General features: G+C 38.4%; 1 protein-coding gene and 1 pseudogene across 5 annotated transcripts; both read right to left on the bottom strand.

Annotated features, from left to right (window-relative positions):
- Positions 1 to 1,194: 1,194 nt before the first annotated feature.
- LOC143849607 (putative (S)-N-methylcoclaurine 3'-hydroxylase isozyme 2) lies at positions 1,195 to 10,008 on the bottom strand (annotated as a pseudogene). Its single transcript, XR_013235730.1, has 4 exons — positions 9,601 to 10,008; positions 8,683 to 9,211; positions 7,540 to 7,774; positions 1,195 to 1,676 (listed from the first exon to the last, which is right to left on the bottom strand). The product of XR_013235730.1 is annotated as a putative (S)-N-methylcoclaurine 3'-hydroxylase isozyme 2 (transcript).
- Positions 10,009 to 11,653: 1,645 nt separating this feature from the next.
- LOC143849606 (nitrate regulatory gene2 protein-like) lies at positions 11,654 to 20,231 on the bottom strand. Of its 4 annotated transcripts, none has more exons than XM_077358685.1 (6): positions 20,085 to 20,231; positions 18,929 to 19,039; positions 17,486 to 18,759; positions 16,787 to 16,998; positions 16,443 to 16,666; positions 11,654 to 12,533 (listed from the first exon to the last, which is right to left on the bottom strand). In XM_077358685.1, the coding sequence occupies exons 3-6, from the start codon at positions 18,579 to 18,581 to the stop codon at positions 11,825 to 11,827; spliced, it is 2,241 nt and encodes a 746-aa protein (XP_077214800.1). In that variant the 5' UTR covers positions 18,582 to 18,759; positions 18,929 to 19,039; positions 20,085 to 20,231; the 3' UTR covers positions 11,654 to 11,824. The 4 variants fall into 4 exon arrangements, with proteins under 4 accessions (XP_077214800.1, XP_077214801.1, XP_077214802.1 ...); XM_077358686.1 differs by having other exon boundaries at positions 17,486 to 18,672; XM_077358687.1 differs by lacking the exon at positions 20,085 to 20,231 and adding an exon at positions 19,928 to 19,946.
- Between the last annotated feature and the right edge of the window lie 5,698 nt (positions 20,232 to 25,929).

Raw genomic sequence — 25,929 nt, 5'->3', positions numbered from 1 at the left:
AAAATTTAAAACCATGCTTACAACATAACCCAGTATAAAGAAAGCAGCACTGCCAAATCAGTAGGTCTTTAAATACTAAAAGATGAGATTTTACATGGTGGCACTGGCTGACCTTTACATGTAGAGTTCGGAGAGAGAAAACCCCTCCGTCCCTTGATTTTTGATCCAACAAAAGCTCTTTTTTTTACTTTTTGTTGGGTAAAAATCAAGGGCAGAAGGTTTTCTCTCTCCGCCCTTGTTCCCACACAGTCAGCCACCATATAATTTCTCCCAAAAGACAACATAAGTTAGCTGGCACATCAAAACATGGTAGCGCTAAAAACAATTCCCTTTGCAAACAGCTAAATATTAGGGGGATTTTCGTGGTACGACGTATTTACTTATGGTTAAGATCTTTGAACAAGATGGACCCCACTCTATTTTTATAAAAATATGTGCACATGCACCATATAACGCATATTTATTAGAAAATTCATTGCCGCCCTTATTCCAATTTCAAATCGTTCATTTGAGGGGCCAATATAAATAGGCCTTTCACCAAAAATCATCTCCAAATGATGATCCTAACCCTCCAATCTGTAAAGTCTGATCAGAGGGTTTGGATCATCCTATGGAGATGATTTTATGGGCAAGGCCATGTTGGGCCCAACAAAAGAGTAGTTTGGATCTTTGGATTAGTTGGGCCCAATTATTATTATTATTATTTTAAATACACTACTTATGAAGGCCTTTCTGCCTGTTATGGCACCAGCAAAAAACATACACTTCTTCAACAATTCACTTGTTAGGCACCACCAAAGGATCATGTTTGGGGGAGAGAGAGTGTGAGTGCAGCTTGTACCAGAGAGAGATGGGCCTGTTATGGCTTCACAATAGGCACAGGAGGGTGAATATATCCTGGAAGGGGTGAAAAATTCACCGACCTTCTCTTTTTCCTCTTTCTTTGCATTCGTATTACTTTAATTTGACAATCTCGGGCATTGGGCACTTGCTCCTTTTCTCTATTACATTTTTTACTATTCAAAAAGATTAATCTTGAGATCCTTTTCACCTAGAGTTGCGGCATTTTAAGTAACAACAGGCAAGACTAGAGTTCTTCAAACAACAACAAAGTTAGTTGACGGAAAAAGTGAACTTTTTGTAAGCAGAAACACAAATCCAATTTATTTCTCATTTGAACTTTAAAATAGACTTACCTGCCATGATTGAGACTGCCATTATTTTAGAGTAAAACTTGTAATTTCACATATAGATCAACATTCAGAAATGTGAAGTACAATAGCTAACAAACTAAACCCTTGCTTTTGGGATGAGAAACACGAGTTGTTCTCTCACTAGAGTTAGACCAAACTTTTCATCCATACTTAGCTCGCTGGAGTCCCCTCCATTTGGAAGAGACCACTCAAAAGCGTACATCAAAGAAGCAACAATCAGCTGAACAACACGAGTAGCTAAGGATAATCCAGGACAGATTCTCCTTCCTGCACCAAATAGAGTAAATTCAAAGTTGTTCCTTCTATAATCCAGATTAGATTCAAGAAATCTTTATGGAGAAAACTTCGAAGGGTCTTTCCATATCTCACTATCTCTTCCAATTGCCCATATATTCACAAAAACTCTGCACCCCTTTGGAATTGTGTAGTTCATCACCTCACAATCATCTAGCACTCTGCGTGTTATAAAAATTGATGTGCAAATCTGTAATTTAGGATGAGATAATACCTTATACGAAATTAATCTGGTAACTCCAAAAGCAGATTTCAACAGTAACAATTTTCTGCAATAATAAACTGTAAAGGAAGAACAAATCGTTAGATCACTTATCGAGTTGAGGCACGAAGAATCTTCGTTGTCCTTAAGGCAAATCTCGCCCCCAGTATGACGAATCAACGGTGCAGATGGGCGTCACGGCGTATGCCTCCAGGATACAACAACTCTCGCTCCAGGGGTGTGCACTCACGCAGCCCGGATGCCTAACAACTTGCTTATATGTGCCAAAAGCCTTGATCAGAAAGGTTGGGGAAAACCAGAAGGAAAACCAGAGAGAAGATAGCAGAAGAAGAATCAGTTCTGTGTGTCTTTCTATCTCTGTAAAACCGTTTTTATAGAAAAATAAGAGACACGTTGGGATGAAACGTCGCACTCTTTTAGTGCGTGAGAGACGTTTCCCAAACGGTCACAAAACCAAGATTTAAGGAATCTCAAACGGTAAAAAGTATTAAATAATGATTAAAGAAAAAAAAAAGAAAAAAAAAAGGCTTTGGGCCCACGCGCGCGGCCGGCCGAGCCGTGCCGGGCCGGGCGGCGCGCGTGTGTGGTAATACCAAAAGCCCACCGGACCCAAGTGGGTGATCCGTGCGCGTAGGATTCTCATGACCTCTTTCTCATTCACAAGACTAAGAGAGTGAAAGTATATATATGGCCACTCTCACCCTCTCACACTTCCCATCTAGGACTAAAGTTTTCTCATGGCTTTAGTCCTTTTGGAGGGAAGCTCTAACTTTGAGTGAGAAGCCCTAAAGCAAAAAGCAAAGCCAATGTAAAAGACTAAAAGCACCCCTTTGTAAGATTGAATTACAAAAAGACTTTTGCATAAAAAGTCAACAATCCCCCACTAATTCAAAATTACAAGAAATAAATCATAAATGTAAATAGATTTGATCAAGACAAAATGTGTTATGCATCAGTAGAGGTGTCTTTTGGACTTGAACCTTTACTTAGTGCAGGTATATCGAGTTTATCAAGTACTTGGTGAATATACGTCTTGAACCAAGCACTTTTAGTAATAAACTGAAACAACATACCACACACACAACACAGAAGGCATAAGCAAGTTCATACGGTGTTGCACTTTTCGGCCATGTGCTATATCCTAATTTCATGAGAGCTCTAGAGAATTTAGCCCAATTCTCATAGGAAGCGGCCACACTTCCACACTCGTATAGGTGTATCTATCAGGAGTGCCCTGTAACTACGCACCCCACTGACAATCAGCATGACAGCTAGTCAGCTATAGATAACATTAAGAGTCCTACAACTCATCCTCTTACCGTTACAGGTTGCACCCACACCATAGGGATAGGCTTAGTGAACTTAATTCACATACAACTTGGTGCAAAACAGATCACTCAAATAACTTGTTTTTCCCATTGAACCTACTTCTTGGGATCTCCAGTCAGATAGGTTGGGTTCCTGTTATAGGTGATCTAAACAGTGGGCTTCAGCCCCATCCCCCTCGATGTGCTTATGACTAAATTTTTATTTAGTCATTTTGTAAGACAATCTGATATATTATCAATTGATCTTACAAAATCTATGGTTATCACTCCATTCTTCAACAACTGTCTTATGGAGTTATGCCTCCGACGAATGTGTCGGGATTTTCCATTATATACATTATTACCTGCTCTTCCAATAGCAGCTTGACAATCACAGTGGATTGTAATACCTGGTACTGGCTTATTCCAAAGTGGAATATCAGACAGAAGGTTTCTAAGCCATTCGGCTTCCTCACTTGCTTTCTCTAAAGCAATAAACTCAGACTCCATAGTGGATCTGGCTATACAAGTTTGCTTGGTAGACTTTCAAGAAACCGCTGCACTTCCTAGAGTGAAGACATATCCACTCCTAGATTTGGTCTCAAATCCAGATACCCAATTGGCATCGCTATACCCCTCTAGTACAACATGATATTTAGAAAAATGCAAACCATAGTTTATGGTTCCTTTAAGATATTTCAATACTCTAATTAGTGCTTCCCAGTGATCACTATCAGGATTACTGGTATAGCTACTGAGTCTACCCACTGCATAGGCTATGTCTGGCCTAGTGCAGTTCATCAAATACATTAGACTCCCTATAACTCTAGAGTATTCAAGTGGATCTACTCCACTCCCTTTATTCTTACATAATCTTATACTAGAATCATATGGGGTAGCCACAGGTTTACAATCAAATTGATTAAACCTCCTTAATATTTTTTCTACATAATGAGACTGAGTTAAAATTATTTCTTCTGGGTTTCTATTTATTTTGATACCCAGGATTACATCTGCCTTTCCCAGATCTTTCATATCAAAATTATTTGATAAAAATTTCTTAGTGTCTTTAATTACACTTATGTCTGTTCCGATGATCAACATATCATCTACATACAGACACACAATAACACCATTATCCCCACTAAATTTGCTATAAACACATTTATCTGATTCATTTATTATGAATCCATTTGATAGCATCACACTATCAAACTTCTCATGCCATTGCTTTGGTGCTTGTTTTAAACCATATAGAGATTTTATAAGTTTGCATACCTTTTGCTCTTGGCCTTGGATTACAAAGCCTTCAGGTTGATCCATATAAATCTCTTCATCTAATTCACCATTCAGAAAGGCTGTTTTGACATCCATTTGATGGATTTCAAGGTTATAGATTGCAGCTATGGCAATAAGGATTCTAATAGTGATTATCCTGGTTACAGGTGAGTAAGTGTCAAAAAAGTCCATTCCTTCTTTTTGCTTAAACCCTTTAGCTACTAGTCTAGCTTTGAACTTATCTATAGTTCCATCAGTTTTTAATTTCTTTCTAAAGATCCACTTGCAACCAATAGGTTTACAACCAGGAGGCAGATCTGTCAAGATCCATGTCCCATTACTCAAAATAGAGTCTATTTCACTCTTGACAGCTTCTTTCCAGAATGAAGAATCTGGAAGTGACATTGCCTCTTTATATGTCTTTGGATCTCCTTCTAGAAGATAGGCAATGAACTCTGGACCAAAGTTTTTCTCTACTCTTGCCCTTTTACTTCTTCTAGGCTCTACAGATTCCTCAGACACTTGATGCTCTTTTTCTATAGATTCATTGGGTCTTTTTAGTGTGTTCTCACTTAGACTAGTTTTATAAGGGAATATGGTTTCAAAGAATTCAGCATCTCTGGATTCAATTATGGTGTTAGGATGCATATCAACATGATCTGATCTATAGATTAAGAACCTATATGCACTACTGTTTTGTGCATATCCAATGAATGCACAATCAACAGTCTTAGGACCTAACTTAGAACTTTTAGGATCTGGAATCCTAACTTTAGCTAAGCACCCCCACACTTTAAGGTATTTAAAATGCGGTTTTCTATTCTTCCATAACTCGTAAGGAGTTTTGTCAGAATCTTTAAATGGAATTTTGTTTAAAATATAACAAGCAGAGAGAAGAGCCTCTCCCCATAGGTTCTGAGGTAAACCTGAACTCCCTAACATAGAGTTTACCATGTTCATTAAAGTTCTGTTTTTACGTTCAGCAACTCCATTTTGTTGTGGAGAGTAAGGTGCAGTTACTTGATGAATTATGCCATGAGATTCACAAAAAGCACTAAAATCATTAGAGGTGTACTCACCTCCTCTATCAGATCTTAGGATTTTGATCTTCTTTTCTAGCTGATTCTCTACTTCAGATTTGAATGAAATAAATTTATCAAATGATTCATCTTTATATCTAAGAAGATAAACAGTACAAAATCTAGAGAAATCATCTATAAATGTAATAAAATACCTTTTTCCTCCTCTAGTTAAAACATTGTTTAAGTCACATACATCACTATGAATTAAACTAAGAAGTTCTGATTTTCTTTCTTCTACTCTATGAAAAGGCTTCTTAGAGTACTTTGATTGCACACAAATTTCGCATTTATCTACTATTAGATCACTTTTAGGAATTAAACCTATGGTCATCATTTTCTTTAAAGATGCATAGTTAACATGACCTAGCCTACCATGCCATAAACAAGAAGAATCAATAATATAAGTAGAAGAAGAAGATGCTTTATTCATAATGTTCTCAGATACATTCAGTTTGAATAAACCCTCACTGGAATAACCCTTCCCCACAAATTCACCATTCTTAGTAATGACAAATTTATCAGCCTCGAAAACTAGTTTAAAACCTTTCTTGATCAGAAGTGACCCAGACACCAGATTCTTTCGTATATCTGGTACGTGAAGGACATCACAGAGCTTCAGAACTTTTCCAGATGTAAGCTTCAATAGGACTGTTCCTTTACCCGCCACAGCAGATGATGACGAGTTTCCCATGAAAAGCTGCTCTCCATCCCCTACAAGCTCGTACGAAGAAAATACACTTCTGTCACTACAGATGTGTTTGGTGGCACCAGTGTCCACCCACCAGTCCTTCACGTTGCTAACCAGGTTCACTTCAGATACTACAGCCGACAGATATTGATCTTCAGCCATATTTGCCTGAGGCGCATTATTTCCTTGAGGGTTTTTCTTCTTGTCATTTTTGCGACAGTTTTTAGCATAGTGACCTGCTTTCCCACACACAAAGCAGTTACCTTTCTTTTTCTTGAAGTCCTTATTATTTTTCTTGAAATTTCCTTTTCCAGATCCAGACCCAGGTTTAGAATAGATTTTCTTTCCAGATGAAGATTCAGTGAGATTTGCCTTAGAGTTAAACTCATAGGCCTTTGATTTCTGTTTTCTGAAACAGTTTTCCTCTTCAGTTCGAAGATATACAAATAGATCTTGAAGAGAAAAATCGTTTCTGTCATGCAGAAGGGTGTCTTGGAATTTCTCCCATGAAGGTGGTAATTTTTCAATGATTGCACCAATTTGGAGCTGTTCTTCTATTTTAATACATCTAGCAAGAATATCAGAAACAATCAACTGGATCTCATTTACTTGATCCATAATAGATTTTCCATCTATCATCTGATATCGGAAATATTTTCCAATAAGATGTTTCTTAGAACCCGCGGCTTCAACCAGGTATTTCTGCTCTAGAGTTTCCCACAACTCTTTGGCAGACTCAATTCTGAAAAATACATCGAACAACTGATTACTGAGACAACTCAGTATATGGCCTTTACAGAGATAATTGTCTCTTTTCCTTTTCTCAGAGAGATGGGTTCTTGCAGGTTCTTCCTCATCAGGTGATGGTTCAGGAGCATTCAAGATATAATATAGGTTCAGAAAGGTCAGAAAGAATCGCATCTTTTCTTGCCATCTACCGAAATCCGATCCATCAAATTTTTCCGGTCTTTCGGTTTGGGAAGTCATGATGATTAATTTCCAATAATCGGAATCCCAAATTACAGATCACAGATCGTAAAGATTTGCCTTAAGATTGTTATAAAAATTGATGTGCAAATCTGTAATTTAGGATGAGATAATACCTTATACGAAATTAATCTGGTAACTCCAAAAGCAGATTTCAACAGTAACAATTTTCTGCAATAATAAACTGTAAAGGAAGAACAAATCGAGAGTGAAAGTATATATATGACCACTCTCACCCTCTTTCTCATTCACAAGACTAAGAGAGTAAAAGTATATATATGGCCACTCTCACCCTCTCACACTTCCCATCTAGGACTAAAGTTTTCTCATGGCTTTAGTCCTTTTGGAGGGAAGCTCTAACTTTGAGTGAGAAGCCCTAAAGCAAAAAGCAAAGCCAATGTAAAAGACTAAAAGCACCCCTTTGTAAGATTGAATTACAAAAAGACTTTTGCATAAAAAGTCAACAGGGGAAGAAGGGGAACGGAAGGGTGTAGGCGAAGAGTCTCCTTTATGCAGGCTTGGAGATAACTGAGATGAACAAGATGTGAATCTCTCATTGTGCTTTCACCATTTCTTCGCTTGCCAACCACTAGTACTAATTCATCCCTGACTCTTTTCATCACTTGGGGGTTTTTTATGAGCTCCGACATTGTCCACTCGATCGTTGCGGTGCTTGTTTCGGCCCCTGCCAAGAACATGTCCTGCCACCCAGATAATGAACATAACTGAATGTTCTCTCACTACAAAGAAATTAATATAGGTTTTGGCCACTAACTAAATCCGTCACCATAGAGCAAAAATCCGTTGCTATAAGTAATTACCGACGGAAAAACGTCCGTCCCCTTCTCGTGACGGGTTTTCAACGAAATGGCAACCGATTTTTTGCCCCAATTGTGAACAGTTAAGGATGGGAAAAAAAAAAAAAAAAAAGCGTTGCTAAAACATAATTTTTTTTATAAATGAAGTATTGCCAATCCAACGGAGCCACCATGATTATCAATCAAAAGATAAAAAGCTAAGGTTTTCTCCCAATCCCAAAAACAAACAGTAGAGCGCGGAAAGGGGCCACATGATTTGTTGATTGAAGAAAGCGGTTTTTCATGTAGTGGCCTATCTGCCTCAAGGGAATACCAATTTTCTTTTTAAACGGTGAATATGTTAAATAGCGAAGAGACCATGACCCAGGCCATCATGGGAAATAGCAGAACATAACAACAATAACAAGCAAACAAGATAAAGAACTGCTCAAGGAGGAAGATGAACGAAACACTCTAAATCCCAAAGTTTTAAAAAATATTATTTGGGTCATATGCCAACATCCCATCTCTACAAAAATTTAATTTTTGTATATTGAAAATATTTAAAAAAATCATAAAAAATATTATTAACTTGGGATTCCAAAATCTGTCGTTAAAAACATTTTTAGTGCCTGATGTTGAATTATTATTTTTCTCATCATATATCAAAATCCGTCGCTAAAAACATATATTTTGCTTGGAATTTAAAACACCCATCGCTAATTCTCCATTAATGGAGACTAAACTAGTTTCGTCGCTATAAATCTTTTATTGGGGAAAGACAATGGAAGGATTTGTATGAGAATACATACCGAAATTAAGGCTTTAAGCTAGAGGTCACTAAACCCAGCAGAGAGCAACATGTCTAAGAAATCGTGCTTTGAATCATGGAGGGTCTCCTTCCTTTCCCAGATTAAACCATCCCATACATCATAAATCTTCTTATGGAAAGCCAAGCCTTCGCGATATAGTCCTTGAACATCCAGTCCAGCAAGTACTGGGTTGAAATCGGCGAGATTCGGAGCCACACCCAATTCCATAATTCTGGAAATATTGTCCTTCAAACCCCCAAAATCGCCATACTTGTCTGTGAGATTGTAAACATCTTTAGAGAAAATGGCATTACCCAACATGTCGAAAACGGTCTTGAAAGCCAATTCAGAAATATTCACTGCCTTTCCTTGCTCATTTTCCAACAGAAATTTCACCATTTCCGACACTTTTTCCTCCCTCATCTGGGCTTGCTGATCTAACGTCTTGGTCGTGAACAACTCCGCATGGCAAACTGCTCTCAACTCTTTCCAGTGCTCGTCGCATTCTAATGCCCACACCAGAGAGTACCTGTTGAAATATAAAACATTACTCTTTAACAGCTTAAGTTTTTGCTGTAATATATTGTTGGAGTAATTAATTGGGTTCAAAATCCCAAGACCCAACAGACTCTTTGATATTGAAAATCCGTATGCACAGCCAACCCAAAAAAGCGGACTCACATGTGAAGGAAAGTGTTGAAATATAAATAATTAAAGACGGCTTTACTCTTTGGCTAACATGCACTGGTTAAGGAGAATTTTGGAAACATAACTGTACACATGTTTTGATAGTGTAAAAGTCTCAAAACATGTGTAAATTATATTTCCAATGCTCCTTAACGAATGGGGCACTAAATTATGTTTCCAATGCTCCTTAATTGTACACATGTTTTGGGGTAATTGGTTGTTTTACAATACCCAGTATAATTTTTACCTCGGAAGGTCTGTGGAAGGTATCGGGCGGAGACAATTCAGTCGTGGGTCTTGAGGATTTCGGCAGCGGCAGCGGGGGATGAGGCTACCACGGCTAGCTGGGTGCCGAGCCTGAGGGAGAAAAGGGGGCCGTGGGTCCGGGCCAGGTTAGCTAGCTTGTCGTGAGTATTTTTGCCGAGTTGCATAAGGTTGCCTCCGATCGGCCATGGACGAGGTCCTGGCGGGAGTTTTGTGGGCGGTTTTCGAAGAACAAAGGTTGTAAGAAACCATGACAAGGATGTGAAGAGAAGAAGCAGGGTAAGTGCAATTTTCGCTTCTTCCATAATGTTATGGATTTGAAAAACGATGAGTTTCTTCCAAGTATCTTTGCCTTCATGTAAGATAAAATGTTGAAAAGGTGTTTATATATAAAGGGGTTTTTACAAAAAGACTAACCTACTAATGCTGTATTTGCAAATAGAGTAACATGGTTTGCTAATTTTTTTGCATATGGAGTAGTGCCATCATCAAAATACAGTAGTGCTTATAACATTTCCCTTTGCAAAAAATGGCCCATTCTCTCTCTCTCTCAGTAGTGCTTATAACATTTCCCTTTGCAAAAAATGGCCCACTCTCTCTCTCTCTCTCTGGGCGTTTTTTATATTTACACCTGTAAAATTCTCGTTTTGGTATGGTACCTTTGTCAGACACGGTTTCCTTAAACAAGAAGAGGAAAGAGTAGGGATTTTTCCGTCTTTGGTAATTCTGTTCCGATGCACATGGAACATAGATAAGTAAGGTTTCTACTTTCTACTTTCTATTGCTTCGTTATTAGAAAAAGGGAGATGATGTTTTTCGCACCCCCTGTAAGATATTGTGGCAGACTTCAACCTTTTTCACGTAAAATCACGTTACAATGGTGTGAATTATCCTACAGGGGGTGCGAAAAAACCACTGCTCATTAGAAAAATGGAAAAGTAAAGAAAATAGAAAAAAGAAAAAGGTCGGTGCACCGCAGGAGGGGGGTGTTGTATACTTGTATAATCATTTCCCTTGGGATTCTGTGTACCATAGGAGGCTCTAAAAACTTGTGCAGACTGTAACTGTGAAGAATGTCCGAGTCTGAGAGTCTTTGAACAAGGACTTTTGACGACTCTGGGTAACTCTGGGGAATCAAGCCCAGGAAGTGTGTGAGTGACTATGAGTCCGATCTGTAATTGCCATCATACCCACCTCGATCAAAAGATCCTCGCCCTTCGATTATATAAGGCAATCACTTAAATTATGCTAAACCAACGAGTTTTGCAGGAGACGTATGGATACAAGGATTTATAATCATAGATTTTATAAGCAAAAACCTAGATTGCACATTTTTGGGATTGTAAAATTCAAGTTTTAGGCCATGTTCAGTTTAGATTGTTAAAGCCGATTGTAAGACCCTAATTGATTATTGGATAAAAAATTATGCTTAATTTTGAGCCCAATAATCGGCTTGGGGCCAGAGTTGGTTGTCACAATCTAAAAATGAACAGGACCTTCGCTTATAAAATCCAATTTCTAGATTGTTAAATTTAGGATTTTACAATCTCGGATTATAAAATCCATGTATCGAAATGACCCCTAATCTTATGGATGAGATGTTTGTTCGGCATGGCCTTGGTGCCACATGACATGGGTCACTCATTAATTATGTGGGTTCCATCACTTCCACCAATAGGAGATTACAACATAACCCAATGTAAAGAAAGCAGCACTGCCAATTACCAAAGCAACCTCTACAAGAAAGTCACTTCTCCTTCCTAAAAGACACTTATCGAGCCTTTAAGCCTAGTTTACTTAATTGATCATAGAAGTATGCTAAAATAAGGGGTGCCCTTGCAAAAATCAGCTGAAAGGGCACGTCACCAAAGTGTAAGACATAATATATTTGCCACCTTTTCTTCCCTAGCCCGCCCCCTTCAGTGTAAAAAGTGCAGTCATAATTCATAAATACACTAGAAGGGTTGGCCCGAGTAAAAAACAAATGGGACGAATGTCCTTCACAAAAAAGTACTTACGATTTGCAAACAACTATATATTAGGACGCTTTAATGACCAGATTGCCCTTATACATTTCAATTCTGCCAACCCCAGTCCAATCAGTCCACAGAAACATCTACACACTCGCAAAGAAATTAAAAAATACTTACAATTTTTAAACTACCAAACTACCCATACACAACCCTACAAATTACTCCCCAGGCCTCACCTTAGCCCACGTGTCATTCTCCCATTGCTTCATCAGCTCCTCGTACCCTTCCGCCGAACTAACGGCGAACTCCGTCAGCGAGCTAACGGCAACTGACATTCCCGCACACAAAACCCTAACGGCAACCTCCGCCGTCTTCTTCGCCGTTACCTCCTCTTCTTCTCTCTCCACCATCTCCATCTTACCCTCCGTCGAAAACCCGACACCGAAACGGTTTGATCTTTTCGTCTCCTCTTCTCGTAACTGCTGTCCGTACACCGATCCGATACCGGCCGCGAAGAAATCTAAGCCGTCAATTACGGGGATCTCATTAACTGCGTCGAGGAATCTGGACCAATGGATGCAGATCCCGTATATCGGGGGTGTATCGGAGGATCTGCGAGGAGAAATTGGTAATTTCCCTATATCGGTATCGGATCGGACGCAACGGAGGACCCACCCGGTTAGGGAACGGACGTAGGATCGCTGAGAGGCGATCCAGGAGTCGAAGCAAGCGCGCCAATTTCGGAGCTCCGAATCGAGATTCGCTGCGGATCGGGCGAGTCGGTTGGGTTCCGGACCCGATATTTCGGAGAGTTTCGGGGAAGCGTCGGTGAGTTTCATGGAGGAGGCGAGGAGGAGCTTGGCTTCGTCTATCGTGCGCTTTTGGGACAGGTGGCATTCTCCCATCACACGCCACATCTTTGCCAACCTGTAACATATAAGGGCAAAAAAGGAAAAAAAATTGATATTAGAAGTGTCCTGCTAAGATGCGCAGGTGCGTAACACGCACCCCCTTATGAGATCTTCACTATTGAAACAAGCGAGTGCAGGTATGAATTTGAAGGACATGAATGCTTATGAAAATAACCAGAAATGACTTGGGATTGTGAGATTTTGAAGCACAACAGATGACTCATGCAAGTGTTAGCTGTAACAAAGCCAACTTGATTTAAACATACTCCCATGCTCATACAATCTAAGTTTTAGTCCTAAATTATGTCAACCCTATTGGTATATTTCAACATATATTAAGTCATTAGGCAGGACAATTGTAAAAGCAAATCAAATAAGACATGCTTGCATGTTGGTGAATGACTATATTTCATCTTGTTGCCCTCAGTAGAAGACTGAACTACAACCAGGTTGACTATATTTCACAGAGCCAGAGCACGAAGTAGTTATTGGTTTCTCTGCCACATAAGAAATACTCCATTTGGTTCCTTTGATATTGTTTACAAAGTCTCAGATTTTATTTTGAGTTCTAATCTAATGAAATTCTCACCTATTTATCAGGATAAATACACTCAGAGAAAAAGAATCTGACAAAAAATTCCTTATGTGGCTCTCTGAATAGGCTTCATTCTTCAAGTCAACATTCCTATGTTGCCTTGACTGAAAACCCAGAGAAGAAAGTAGGAGAAGAGACAGAAAAATAGTAGAGATGTTTTTGGGTTTTTGTATATTTTTTAGAAGAGAAGAATTGGTCTTACGTAACAATGCAACCGTAAATCGGCTCCCAATATCATTGTTAAAACAGACAGATAAAGTGCTAATCACGCACGCCTCACTAAAACACATAATAATAAACATGATGGAAGGCTATAAAATGCTCTAAAATTGGCAATATTAAATGTCATTAGAAAGGTCATTAGAGTAGGTTTATATTGAAAATAAATAAATAAAACAAAAGAAAAAAGAGAAGATCCACAAAGAGCACACACGCACATGCCACACCACAGCTTGACCTGGCTCAACTCGGCTAACACTGTATAAAGAATTTCCCCAAAGGTCCCGCTCTACACTACAACCTTAAATCATCTTTCAAAGGCAGTGTTAAAATGGGCAAACAATGTGTAAATCATGCATGCCTTGCTAAAACACAATAACAAGCAAAATAAAATATTATAACATATTCTAAAAATGGTAATATTAAACATCATTAAAAAGGTTAATAATTTAATTCTATATTAAAATAAATAGGAAAAAAGAGAGATCCCACAAAGAACACACACATGGCATAACACGGCTTGATTCGGCTCATCACATGCTCAATGCAAAGAATTTTCTGTAAGCCCCCCCTCCACGCTACAACCCTAAATCGTCTCTCAAAGGCATTGTTAAAACGAGCAAATGTGCTAATCACGTACGACCTACTAAAAATGGTAACATTAAACATCATTAAAAAGGTCAATAAAGTAAATTTATATTTTAAAAAATAAAGTAATAAAATAAAAAGAGAGGGCTAGCAAAGAGCACACACGTATGTGCCATGCCACAGCCCCCTGCTCACTTAAAAGTCAATAATCCCTCACATATTTTAAAACAATAAGAAATAAAGGCAAAGAGAACAAGTTATGCATTAATACATGTGTGTTTTTTACTTGAACCTGTACTTAGTATAGGTATATTGAGTTTATCAAATTCTTAGTGAACTTATGCCTTGAAGAAAGAACTTAGTATAATATACTAGGTCAACATATCACACGCATAACAAATTCAAACATATGTGTTCTCACGTTGTAGCGCTTTCTAGCCATGTGCCCTATCTTAGATTTCATGAGTGCCTATAGGAATGAAGCCAATTCTCATAGGAAGCGACATCACTTCCATATTCATATAGGTAACTCCATCAAGAGTGCCCTACAATTACACACTGTACCTCATTGGTAATAGGCTGTACCTCATTGATAATAAGCCAGACATCTTTAAGAGCTTGATAACTCAACCTTTTTACTTTACATGTTGCACTCACTCACATCATAGCATAGGCATATGGAATTAATTCTCTAACATTATGGCTCAAACATTCTCTAACATTATGGTAATTCAATAAGATTCATTCCCAATGATGAACTTAAGACCAATTTCTTAATTAGTTATTTGTAAGACAAAATGATAAATAATCTGTTGATCTCACAAAGTCAATTGTGATTAGTTCATCCTTGATTAATTGATTCATGGAGTTATGCCCTTGCGATTGCATCTTGGCGATTACCATGAATAAATATACAAGGAATTGACTTATTCCAGAACAAGATATTCATGAGAACATTTCTGAGCCATTCAACTTTTTCATTACTCTCTGTAAAGCAATGTATTATGATTCCACAGTGGATTGGGCTATGCAGTTTTGCTTATTGATTTCCAAGAGTCTGCAACCCTTGCTAGATTTTGAAATATCACTTCCAAATACTTTAAAAATCAATGGTTGCTGCCTGTTTTTGTATCTTTTCGTTCCCGCTTCTTAATAAATTCTCTACTTAATCATAAAAAGGATTCTGTAAAGAGACATAGGACCGTATCGCTTTTAGGTACTGAGAAACTAATTTGAGATCAGCTAGAGTCATGCTTGACTGAATCCCAGAGATAGTGTTGCCTTACTCCTTGTGCATTGAAAGGCTTCAATTCTCTTCAAGAATATGCATTCTAAAATGGCTTTAAAAATGATTCACTTAGTTCATGGTTTCTACATAGAATGAACATTCCTCCCTGGTTATTATTCCCCTATCTTAGCCTCCCCCAATCTCAAATTTTAGATCATTACATTCCTTTCTGACTGTTGTAATCAATCTGTGGTATGCACTATTAGTCTATATGCAAACCATGTTAATTAGGATTTATTTATTTGATGAGCAAGCACGGGTCTTGATAACCATAAAATGAATTGCAAGGGCTTTATGTATGGCCATTCCTAGGAAAGAGATGGATAACACCTGTCAAATCGGAAAACTAGAAAACTAGGATCTATCAAGACTGATCTTCTTGTATCTTTAATTTGGAGTGATGAGGTTTTGTCTCCTCAGGTTTATTGATTTCTGACGAGACATGGTTAATGCTCCAAATCAGGTTTTCTATATTTTTCCAGCTCCGATTCAAATTAGTAAGATTTGATACATATAATGGTTTCTTTATCTACATATAATGGTTTCGTTATCAACCAGTAAACTAGGATAGATCATGATTAACATCATACCCGATTGATCTTCTTGTATCATCTTCAATCCTTTGATTAGGAATAAAAATTTGAGATTTTTCAAAACTGCTAGCTCAGTAGCCTACACTTCCATCAGTTTCTCTATAAACAGTTTGCACATTATTGCTGGCTTCAATTCAAATTGGACTATTCTCTACTAAATGTTGGTTTATCTAGTTACAAACCCATTTATTCTTTTGACATACATCTTATATTTGGGATCATATATCTATCAGGCTACTAGATACCAGGCCCCATATGGTCCATTCTGGTGAATTGGCTCACTTTCCTTCATGATCAAATTATAATACGTGAAGCACTTTCTATGAGTTCTTTTCTCCTTTCCTACAAATTCATCGAGCACACTCAAAAGGTATGCAAATCAGTTTAATGCTAATTTTCCTGAACTAGATATCCTTAACATGATTACCATTTAATGCCGATATGGAAAGCAGTGTATGAGAAGTTCCCGACAACTAAAATGAATTAAAACAAACTGAAATTAACAGACAAGTACTAGGGGTAGAATCAATGGTTAAGATTATCATGTTAACTGCACAACTAATGGGCTTGAAGTAAATAACCCATGTAATGATTATCTAAGAAGGATTAGTAGCAGATATGAATTTTGACAAATATACGTACCCTTGTATCAACTCCATAAGCTGTGGCTGCAATTCCTCATCCCTCAATGTTTCAATTCTCTTCGACACTGACTCTACTGAATGTATAGAAACTTTGATTCGAGTATGAAGATCTCTTATGGTGGCTCTTGTCTTATCCACAACAGAAGGATCCTCACCTTTCACATCCTGGTTCCTGAGTTGCGCACATTTCTTTTCATATGCTATTCGTATGCGCTCTCCCGACTGTCAAGAAGACAACATAAATCATACCACCCTGAAGATTTGCCTTCGATATCCCATAAAACTACTAGGCATACATGCATTGACTTCAATGATACAATACAGTTCCAATAAGAAAAATACCTTAACTTCCTCATATAGCTTCTTCTCCCATGCATATAATCGATCCAATGTCGATTGGTGACTTCCAGAGAACATACAGGATTCCTCAGAGACATCGCTACTGCTGTCATAACCATCATCTCTGGAAATGGAAGAAGAGTGAAAGAACACAGATGATGAGGAACGCGATGATGCTGAACGGAACAAGGAAACTGGATTCAACATTCTAACGGCTGCACAAAAGAGAAGTATATCAGCAGATACACTAACAGCAAACATTAGGACCAAAGCATCACTGCAAAAACATGACCTGAATATTTGGAAGCTGTTAAATTCGCAGAAATTTCATCTTCACCAGAAGAGTGGCTGTGTGTATGTGTCTATAGGGAAAAGTGTTTCTGGTCAATCAATCAGATAAGTTATCTGGTCGGCCGACCAGAAAGAGAGTGGGGCCCATGTTGTTTGGGTGATGCAAACCACTCATTTGATGAGCCCTGATATAGATAGGGTGTGCCCAAAAAATCAGCTCAATAGGATCATCCTAACCCTTCGATTTGTGGAGGTTAAAATGGACGGGTATAAAATGGAAGTGTGTGCGTGCGTGCGTGTTTTGGTTGCAGTCTTGCAGATACTTGTAATCAAAACTCATTCAGTATAAAATCCTACATGTTAGAATTGAAAGGCCTAAACATTTGCAAATTAATCAGCTAAAGACAATACCTGCGAGTTCATTGGTGTTCGAACAGTACTGTGCTCTGCTTGCCTCCAACATAGTTGAAACCTCATTAGCAGAATCACAAACTATCATGAACTGAGTCTCGAGATCCTTGACGACCTCGGCCATACTTGTTGGTCTTCGGTTCACATAAACAGTAAAACCAGGTGTTTCATCCACAGCCTCTGTATCACCCACCGCCTGCTCTTCATTACTCACCTCAACCTCTACTGCATGTTGGGTTTCCGAGACTTCAACACTTTCTACAGCCTGTGATTTTAATCCCTTGGCTTCATGCTCGGTATCGGTTCCATTGTCGACTTCCGAATGCTCGTCATTGGCAGGTGTGTCACTACCAAAATTCAAGTCCATCTTAGTTCTCTCATCCCTTTCATCCACATTCCCTGTTTCTCTGTCTTCATCTTCTTCCAAGTCAGGAATCCCCTCTTCTTCGCGGACCTGCCTCAATCCTGTCATCTCATCATCAACTGTTTGGTCAAGGCTTTCCCTAGTGGGGCATCCATATGTATCCAATGACGAAAAGGGGTTCCAAAAGAAATCCCATTGGGAAGTTTGAGGCGATGGTGGAGGAAAGCTTGGTCTGTTGTACGGAGACGATGAGAAAAAAGATGAGTGCATAGGTGATGATGACTGCATGGCAAAGAACCCATCAATTCCAAAATGATGCATGGGGGCGTAAGATTCGACCCGCACAGTCTCCGGTGATTGAGGCCTCTCCTCAACAGCAACCGACGGGTTTCCACCTGACCTCAGGTAATTCACTACACGGGATGAGCCGGTATTGGGTTGAATTGGGGCATTGGACAAGGATTTCAAAGGAAGAGAAAACACTTCAGGGTTCATTTTTTTTATGGGCGTGAAAGGGGGAGTTGTATACGGATCGGAGAAGAACTCACGGTGCTCGTCTCCCTCAACATAATTCCGAAGTGCGAGGGAGACTCGTCTTAGGGACTGAATATAAGCAATGTGCCCAACAGCAAACTGAATTCTATGCTCAACAGCCTGTTTGATAAATCTTCTCCTATCCTTACAGAGCTGGACTGCCTCCTCCTCATCCAACTTCGAAGTAGAACATCCCATTTCTCCCCACAATCTAAGAATTCGCCAGGCTCAAATCGAAATCAGAGTTACTCAAGAAAAACCATATGTTCCTCACCAAATTCATAGGATTCTGTGGGATTGCTCAGCAAAACATGAGAAGTTTGAGACCTTTATTTATTACAGAATTGTAAACCATTTGATGAGCAACAAAAGAAAGCTGCATCACAAATATTGTTCTTATAAATCAAGCTTAGCATCTAATATACAAAGTTAGAAGTCAGTGGATTAAATTAAAGAGAAAACAGTCAGAAGATAAATGGTACTTTTCGTAGTTCCCAAGTCACGCATAGTGATACATAGAAGACTTGGGAACAGATGAAACTTACCTCGAGAAGAAAGCAGTTTGGATTCTTTTGAACCTTCTCTTCAGACTTCCTTGAAAGCCCAGAGCTCTAAAATTCCAAGCTTACCTCCAGAAGCAAAAGGACATACCAAGACTGAAAAATTAAAATAAATGCTTGGGTCAGAGAGATTATATTTACGCAACGAAAAAGGCAAAAACATGCATAATTTTTTTTTAAAGGAGAGTAATAAGGATTAGAGAACAGTTTGTGTAGTTAAAAAATCCAACGGGAAATCGGTGTTTATTTATAGAAGAGCTTCAGAGGATGATGAGATGACACATAGTAAAATTTAGAAAATTGGAAATAAATATGATCTCTATTTAAATTCCAAAAAGTGGAAAATATATTAAATTAAAAACTTTATTATGGAAACAAAGCCAATGATGCTTCCATCAGTAAAATATCCAAAAAATAGAAGAAACTGATGAAAGTCCAATATAAAAGAAATTTAAAAATAGAGATAGATTTAATATAATTTTTGTACAATAAAGAAATTACTCCTAGAAGAAAATGTGATGATGAACTCTGCTAATAAAATCTCTGAAATGTCAAAGAAGGTGAGGATTCAATTAAACGATGGTTAGATCACCATCATAAGAAAATATTACAAAGAAATATACTAGAAAAAAAAACTCTAAAAAGCAAAAGAAGAAAAAGAATTGACGGGAAGAAAAAATAAAAAGTAAAGAAAATTCATTTGCAGAAAAGACTGATATGAGGAAATCTACTGTTAACACTTAACAAAACTGAAAAAGAAGAAGAAGATGAAAACTCAAATTTAGAACATTAAAGAAGAAATAAGATGAATTTCTCAAAAGAAGATAAAGATTCAAATTTGGGAAGAATGAAAAGAAGAAGAAGAAGAGTATGAGGAAATCTACTGCTAAAACTTCATAAAAGTGAAAAGGAGGAACACCCAAATGCATAAAACTAAAAGAAATGAAAAACCAATAAAAAAATAAATGGTGTGATGAAACCTACATCTAATTTTTTTATAAAGAGGGAAAGAGATGAGATTTAAAAAGCTGAAAAAGTTCAAAGGAACATGTTTAAGAAGGCAATGGCCAATGGGTATTTGATTTCTATAACAAAACATTACAAAAATGGTGTTTAGAATCTAAGGAAATGAGAAATCGACCTGATTTTCAGAGGCAGGTAGAACACGCTACTGATTGGGATATTGGAGAGAGAGACATTGGGAGAAGCAACGGTCATTAAAGTCGAAAAAAGAGTTTTAGAGGCAAGAACAAAAAGAAGAATAAGAGGCAAAGGAGAATAAGACTATTCGTAGGAATGACACTAATATTTTACTATACTACAGAAATGCCCTTTTTCTCGTTTTCTTATGTTCCTACTAGAAAGTTCCAATGACTAATGCCGTTGTTTGCCGCCAATCCCTTTCCCGGCCTCCCCTCAAATTAGGTTGAAGTCTTTTTGGGTGAAGCTATGCTTTTGGTTGGTTGGCGCCTCTTTATGTTGGCCCCCGAGCTTAGGCCCATTTTGTTTTATTTTGTTCTTTTCTAATTTATCTGATTGTAGATTTTTGGTTTCTTTTTCACTCTGACCTTCTTGGAGGTCTGTTGTCCCCCATTGTGTGTTAGGGGTTGTTGTTCTTTACTCTTTCATTGTTGTTTCTTTCTTTTTATCAATATATCTGGTCGGGATCTGCCTAACCCAGCTTACTAATCAAAAAAAAAAAAAAAAAAAGTTCCAATGACAATGATAAAAAATGCAATGTGTGTGCACCGTAATATGATGGAACACCGATCAATCGATACGTACATGTGGACTCTACGATGGACCCACACGGTCTGATGGACCATTCGAATCCGAACTCCAAGGGATAGGATCCAATGACACATTCAGGTCCAAAACTATTTTCGATCCATTCATAGAAAACTAATAAAAACCCTTGAGACTGTCCTAAATTCAATTTAATTATAACATTTTACAAGAATGCCGTCCAATTATTTATAACTTTAAGTACTATTTCAATGGTATTTCAGTAAACAACAATCATAAGCATTTTTTTTGAACTATTCCTATTTTGCCATTCACCTCTCTTTGTCCCGATTTGAAATGGATTGTGAATGAGGCACAGGAAGTAGGATCCAGAGAGCAAGCCGGATCCAATCTGACCCATATAAGGGATTTGAATGTATCGTGACTAAGAAATAGGTTGGTCCGGTCCTAAGTGGATCCAGGTGGGTCCCACTTGGATGCCAGATTTTGCCCTCTCATGACAAGCCTGACCATACGATCAATGGCTCTCTTTTTTTTACTTGGAGGGTCAGGATGATCTTAACCTCTTGAACTTTTTGAACTGCCCGTTTGACATAAAAATATTGGAGGGTTAGGACTTAGGATTATCATAGGGAAAAGAATTTTGGGGCATAACCCATCTATGACAGCGACAAACAAATGAACGGCTTAGATCGTCCAAATAACTAGGCCCCACTAAGTGAGTCAGCTGGTACCCCGTCGGAAATTGGTGGAGAAGGGGAGGTTAGAATTTTAAAAAAGCAAAAAGAAGTGGGCTAAAAAGAAAAAGAAGGAATCTGGTACGCTAAAGCTAATCGGATTGCCTCGGTAACAAGGTTCCTTGAAAATGCCCCTCATTCCGCTACACAATTTCCAAAATACCCTAAAATTCTCTCTCTCTCTCTCAAATTTTACCCATAAAAAATGTGGGCCCACTTTCTCCGAGTCCTGACGGCTGACGGAAATGGACTGAAAATACCACCAAAAAAAAATGAAGGGAAACAATATATTCGCCCCGTTTTCTCTCCTGAACCACCCCCTTCCAGTGTATAGAGTCATAGAGAGTAGCCATAGATAAACGAAAAAAGGGGGCGTTACGCAGAAGAAAAGGGGGCAAATATTTCAATTACCTAAAAAGCAGGGGGCTCCGCAATGTAAAAATCTGGGCCCTCCAGGGATTATTGAGAGGGAAGTGATATATTAGCCCCCTTTTTTTTACTTAAGACAGCCTCCTCTGGTGTATTTACTATTTACAACTAGGGCTGCAACTCGAGCCGGGTTTGACCCGACCCGCATCGACCCGACCCGAAAATAACCTGGGTTGGGTTCAGGTTTCATGGGTTTCGGGTCGAGCCGGGTTGAGCATTCAAAAGCCCGCATGAATCTCGGGTCGAGCCAGGTTTGAAGGGGCCCAACCCGATCCGACCCGAGTTACATAAGTTATAGTATGTACATTTTTTTCTATTGTTAGTTAAAAGTTAAAAGTTAAAACCCACGCACCCACTGTTATTGTATGTGAGTGTAATTTCTGCTTCTATGAGTTGAGTTGATTCAAGTGTTTAACTCAGCATTGTTTGATTGTAATTACAACATTGTTTGATTACAGCATTGTTTGATTCAAGTGTAATGTGAGTGTAATTGCATCATTGTTTGATTCAAGTGTAATGTGAGTGTAATTTCTACTTCTATGAGTTGAGTTGCCTTGCCAAACAAGAATTTTCCTTAAAAAATTGCGTCAAAGTGAAAAAACCCGACCCCAGATATTTCTCGGGTAGGGTTGGGTTCTCCAAAACCCGACCCGCCCGACCCGAGTTGCAGCCCTATTTACAACTCTTTAACACGAAGAAAAGGGGTGAATATATCATTTCCCTTTCAATAATCCCTGGAGGCCCCACATTTATTGGAATCAATCAAAGAGGTGGGCCCTACTAGGAGTGGGCCACGGGCCAAAAAAGCACATTTGGGATTAATCCCGATCAAAAGTCAACGGGTCTGACTAGCCAAACACTCTCTACCAATTGGGATTTTAGGATTAATCTCACCTGTGATTTTTTAGGTCCCACACATTTGGGATTACACAAGACCATTGATCTATAACTTTCCATTGATTTTTTCTCTAATACTTTTCCCCTCATAAAACCAGGAATTAGCTCTTTTGAAGAGGATCACCATCCATCGCAAAGGTGAAAGAGATGAGATAAAGCTAGTGGGAGAGGACTGCCAAATGTGAACATGTATGTGGTTGCAGAGCAATCTAGGTACTCCAAGCCCCACAAATTGTGAAGATCGAAGTTTATTGAACTTCCACAGACCAATGGAAACGGGTGTTTTAGATCGAATTTGCAGAGCCCGAAGAGAGAAGATCAACAATCTAGATTAAGAAATGAGATTTAATGTGAAATTATTTCACAAAAGTGATCAGTATAAGAGCATCTCATCCTATTAAGACATGGATGTTTAGTGTAGTCATAAATTAACTACAACGGCATTAGTAGTTAATTAAATTGATTCGTCTAAAAGTTTAAGCAGTTGGAGTCCATTTTATTTACACATTTATACTTGGGATTTGCAAGGGTCCATCGCAAAAGGCATTTCGTGGCTGGCCACGTGAATGGAGACGAAAGCTTTTGTCTCCATTCACATGGTGGCTGGTCTGACGTGCGACATACCAGTTGCGAAATGCATTTTGCGATGGTCGCTAGCAATTCCCTTTATTCTTACAACAATTCTCCTCTAGTGTGGCCCCTCTTTTATTTGGGTTGGTTGTACACCTGGCAGATGTGGCCCCTCTTTTGGCTTGACAGTATCCTTGGATTTTTAATATCAAAGAGTTGTTGGATGTGAAGCAACCAACTACTCCAAAAGCTTAAGTTGTTAGATCAAGACCGCCTTTCTGCGATGCTCCCTAGCGAAACCCAAAATATAATGGGAAAACATGGGGTGTCATGTTCATGCCCCCAAGCTATTTAAACATTGGAAAAGCATTTTATACTAAAACAAGAGTTGTCACCCCCTAGAGGCCTAGAGTAATTAAAGCTTCATAAATGCAAACTTCTTTACGTAGCTAGATTAAATACTAAACATAAAAAAGAAGTTATTTAAGAGCTTTAAGACTAATGTTGTTATAGGGCTCCACACTTAAACACCAGGATGCATTATTGATCATAGTGGGGCTACATTTCCTTTTCCATCTTTTTTTTTTTCATATATTTAATACATTATAGTATAAATGTATAGTAGTAAATAGAGTCTATATGGTTTAATTGCTTGTTATATAAGGTTTTCAATATCTATTATATTTATGAGGTCTTAAATAACTTCTATTTTTATATGGGAATTGCTAGCGTCCATCGCAGGAGGCATTTCGTGGCTAGTCTATCAAGTCATACCAGCCACCTCGTGAATGAAGACAACTGTTGTCTTCATTCACGAGGTGGCTGGTCTGACATGCTACGAAATGCCTTTTGCGATGGACCCTAGCAAATCATTTTTATATTAAGTATTTAATCTAGCTACTTAAAGAAGTTTACATTTATGATGCATTAATTACTCTAGGCCTCTAGGGGGTGACAACTCTTGTTTTAGTATAAAAATGCTTTTCCAATGTTTAATACCTCAGGGGCATGCACATGACACCCCATGTTTTCCCATTATATACAGGGAAATGTTATTAGCACTACTGTATTTTAATGAGGGCACTCCTCACTTTATTCAAAGTACAGTATGGCCAGCACCATAGGATAATCCAACCCGTCCGTTAGATGGGCCACAGCCTAAATAGTTTGTGCCCTAAAATCATTTCCATAGGTTGATCCTAACCCTCCGATCTGAATGTTAGAGGGTTGATCCTAACCCTCTATAGATCAGAGTGTTAGAATCAACCTATGGAAATAATTTTTGTGGCACAACCTATTTAGGCTGTGTTTGGATCATCCTATGGTGGAGGCCATACTGTACTTTTAATAAAGTGAGGAGTGCCCTCATAAAAAAAATAACGATGATAACATTTTCCTATATATAACAATCTGCTAGGGACCATACCAGAAAGGTGGGCCCTACTAGGGGTGGGCCACAGGCCAAAAACACATTTGGGATTAATCTTGATCAAAAGTGAACGGGTCTCACTAGCTAAACAGTCTCTACCAATTGGGATTAATCTCACCTATGATTTTTTTGGTCGTACACGTGTATGTGCAATCAAGACTGCTATTCTATGAATTTCCATTGGTTTTTTTCTCTATTATTTTGTACTCATAAAACCAGGAATTAGCTCTTGTGAAGAGGATCACCGTCCATAGCAATGTAAAAGCAATGTGAAAGAGACGAGATAAAGCTACTGGGAGAGGACTGCATCTGCAGAAATGTGAACATGTGTTTGCAGAGCAATCTAAGTACTTCAAGCCCCACAAATTGTGGAGATCGAAGTTTATTGAACTTCTACAGACCAATGGAAACAGGTGTTTTAAATAGAATTTGCAGAGCCCAAATAGACAAGATCAACGGTCTAGATTAATAAATGAGATTAAATGTGAAATTATTGGATTTAACCTTTAACCAAAGTAATCAATATAAGAGCATAAGGGTAAGCAGTGCATCTAGGACAGCATTAGTAGTTAACTAAATTGATTACTCTAAAAGCTTAAGCTGTTGAAGTCTGTGTTATTTAATCATTTGTAACTACATGTGTGGCCCCTCATTTTTTGGGTTGGGTGACACATGTGGCCCCTCTTTTGGGTTGGCCTAACACTTGGATTTTTAATATCAAGGAGTTGTTGAGTTTTGAACCCCCCTCTAATACCATGTGAAGTAACCAATTACTCCAAAAACTTTAAGGCGTTGTCGTCTGAAGAGCACAGTTTACAGAAAATCAGTGAATACCTGATACCAACTCCATGCAGTAACTGAAAGTTTTACTCATGATTCCAGTGTTTTTAAACTCTTCAGCTTACAATATAAAAGGTAACCAAAAGACCCTAGTGGGTCTTCCTGTTTTGGCAAACAGAACTGTTCATCTAAAATGAGGGACTAAATCCCCCTTTGAACAGAATTCAGAGGCATTGCAGCAATATGTATGAAAGTTCAGGGCACTTTACCAGAGAAATTAACAGTCTCAAAGTTTCTCAAGAAGGCCTTTCCGCATATAAATGCTAGTAGAATCTGTTGTTTTGTAGCAATAACCTAATTTATTAAGAAAAGCAAAGGAAATTACAGCAGGATCTGAG

Source organism: Tasmannia lanceolata, unplaced genomic scaffold (assembly GCF_043159265.1).
Source record: "Tasmannia lanceolata isolate RefF3 unplaced genomic scaffold, GAP_Taslan_0.1 ptg000018l, whole genome shotgun sequence".
Lineage (NCBI taxonomy): Eukaryota > Viridiplantae > Streptophyta > Magnoliopsida > Canellales > Winteraceae > Tasmannia > Tasmannia lanceolata.
This window is presented reverse-complemented; position numbering and strand designations above follow the sequence as displayed.

Coding starts and splice junctions, on each gene's coding strand:
- LOC143849606 (XM_077358685.1), bottom strand. CDS start 18,581: ATGGGATGTTCTACTTCGAAGTTGGATGAGGAGGAGGCAGTCCAGCTC. Junction 16,667..16,786: donor AGCTATATGAGGAAGTTAAG/GTATTTTTCTTA, acceptor TCTTCTTGACAG/TCGGGAGAGCGCATACGAAT. Junction 12,534..16,442: donor CTTATGGAGTTGATACAAGG/GTACGTATATTT, acceptor TATATGTTACAG/GTTGGCAAAGATGTGGCGTG.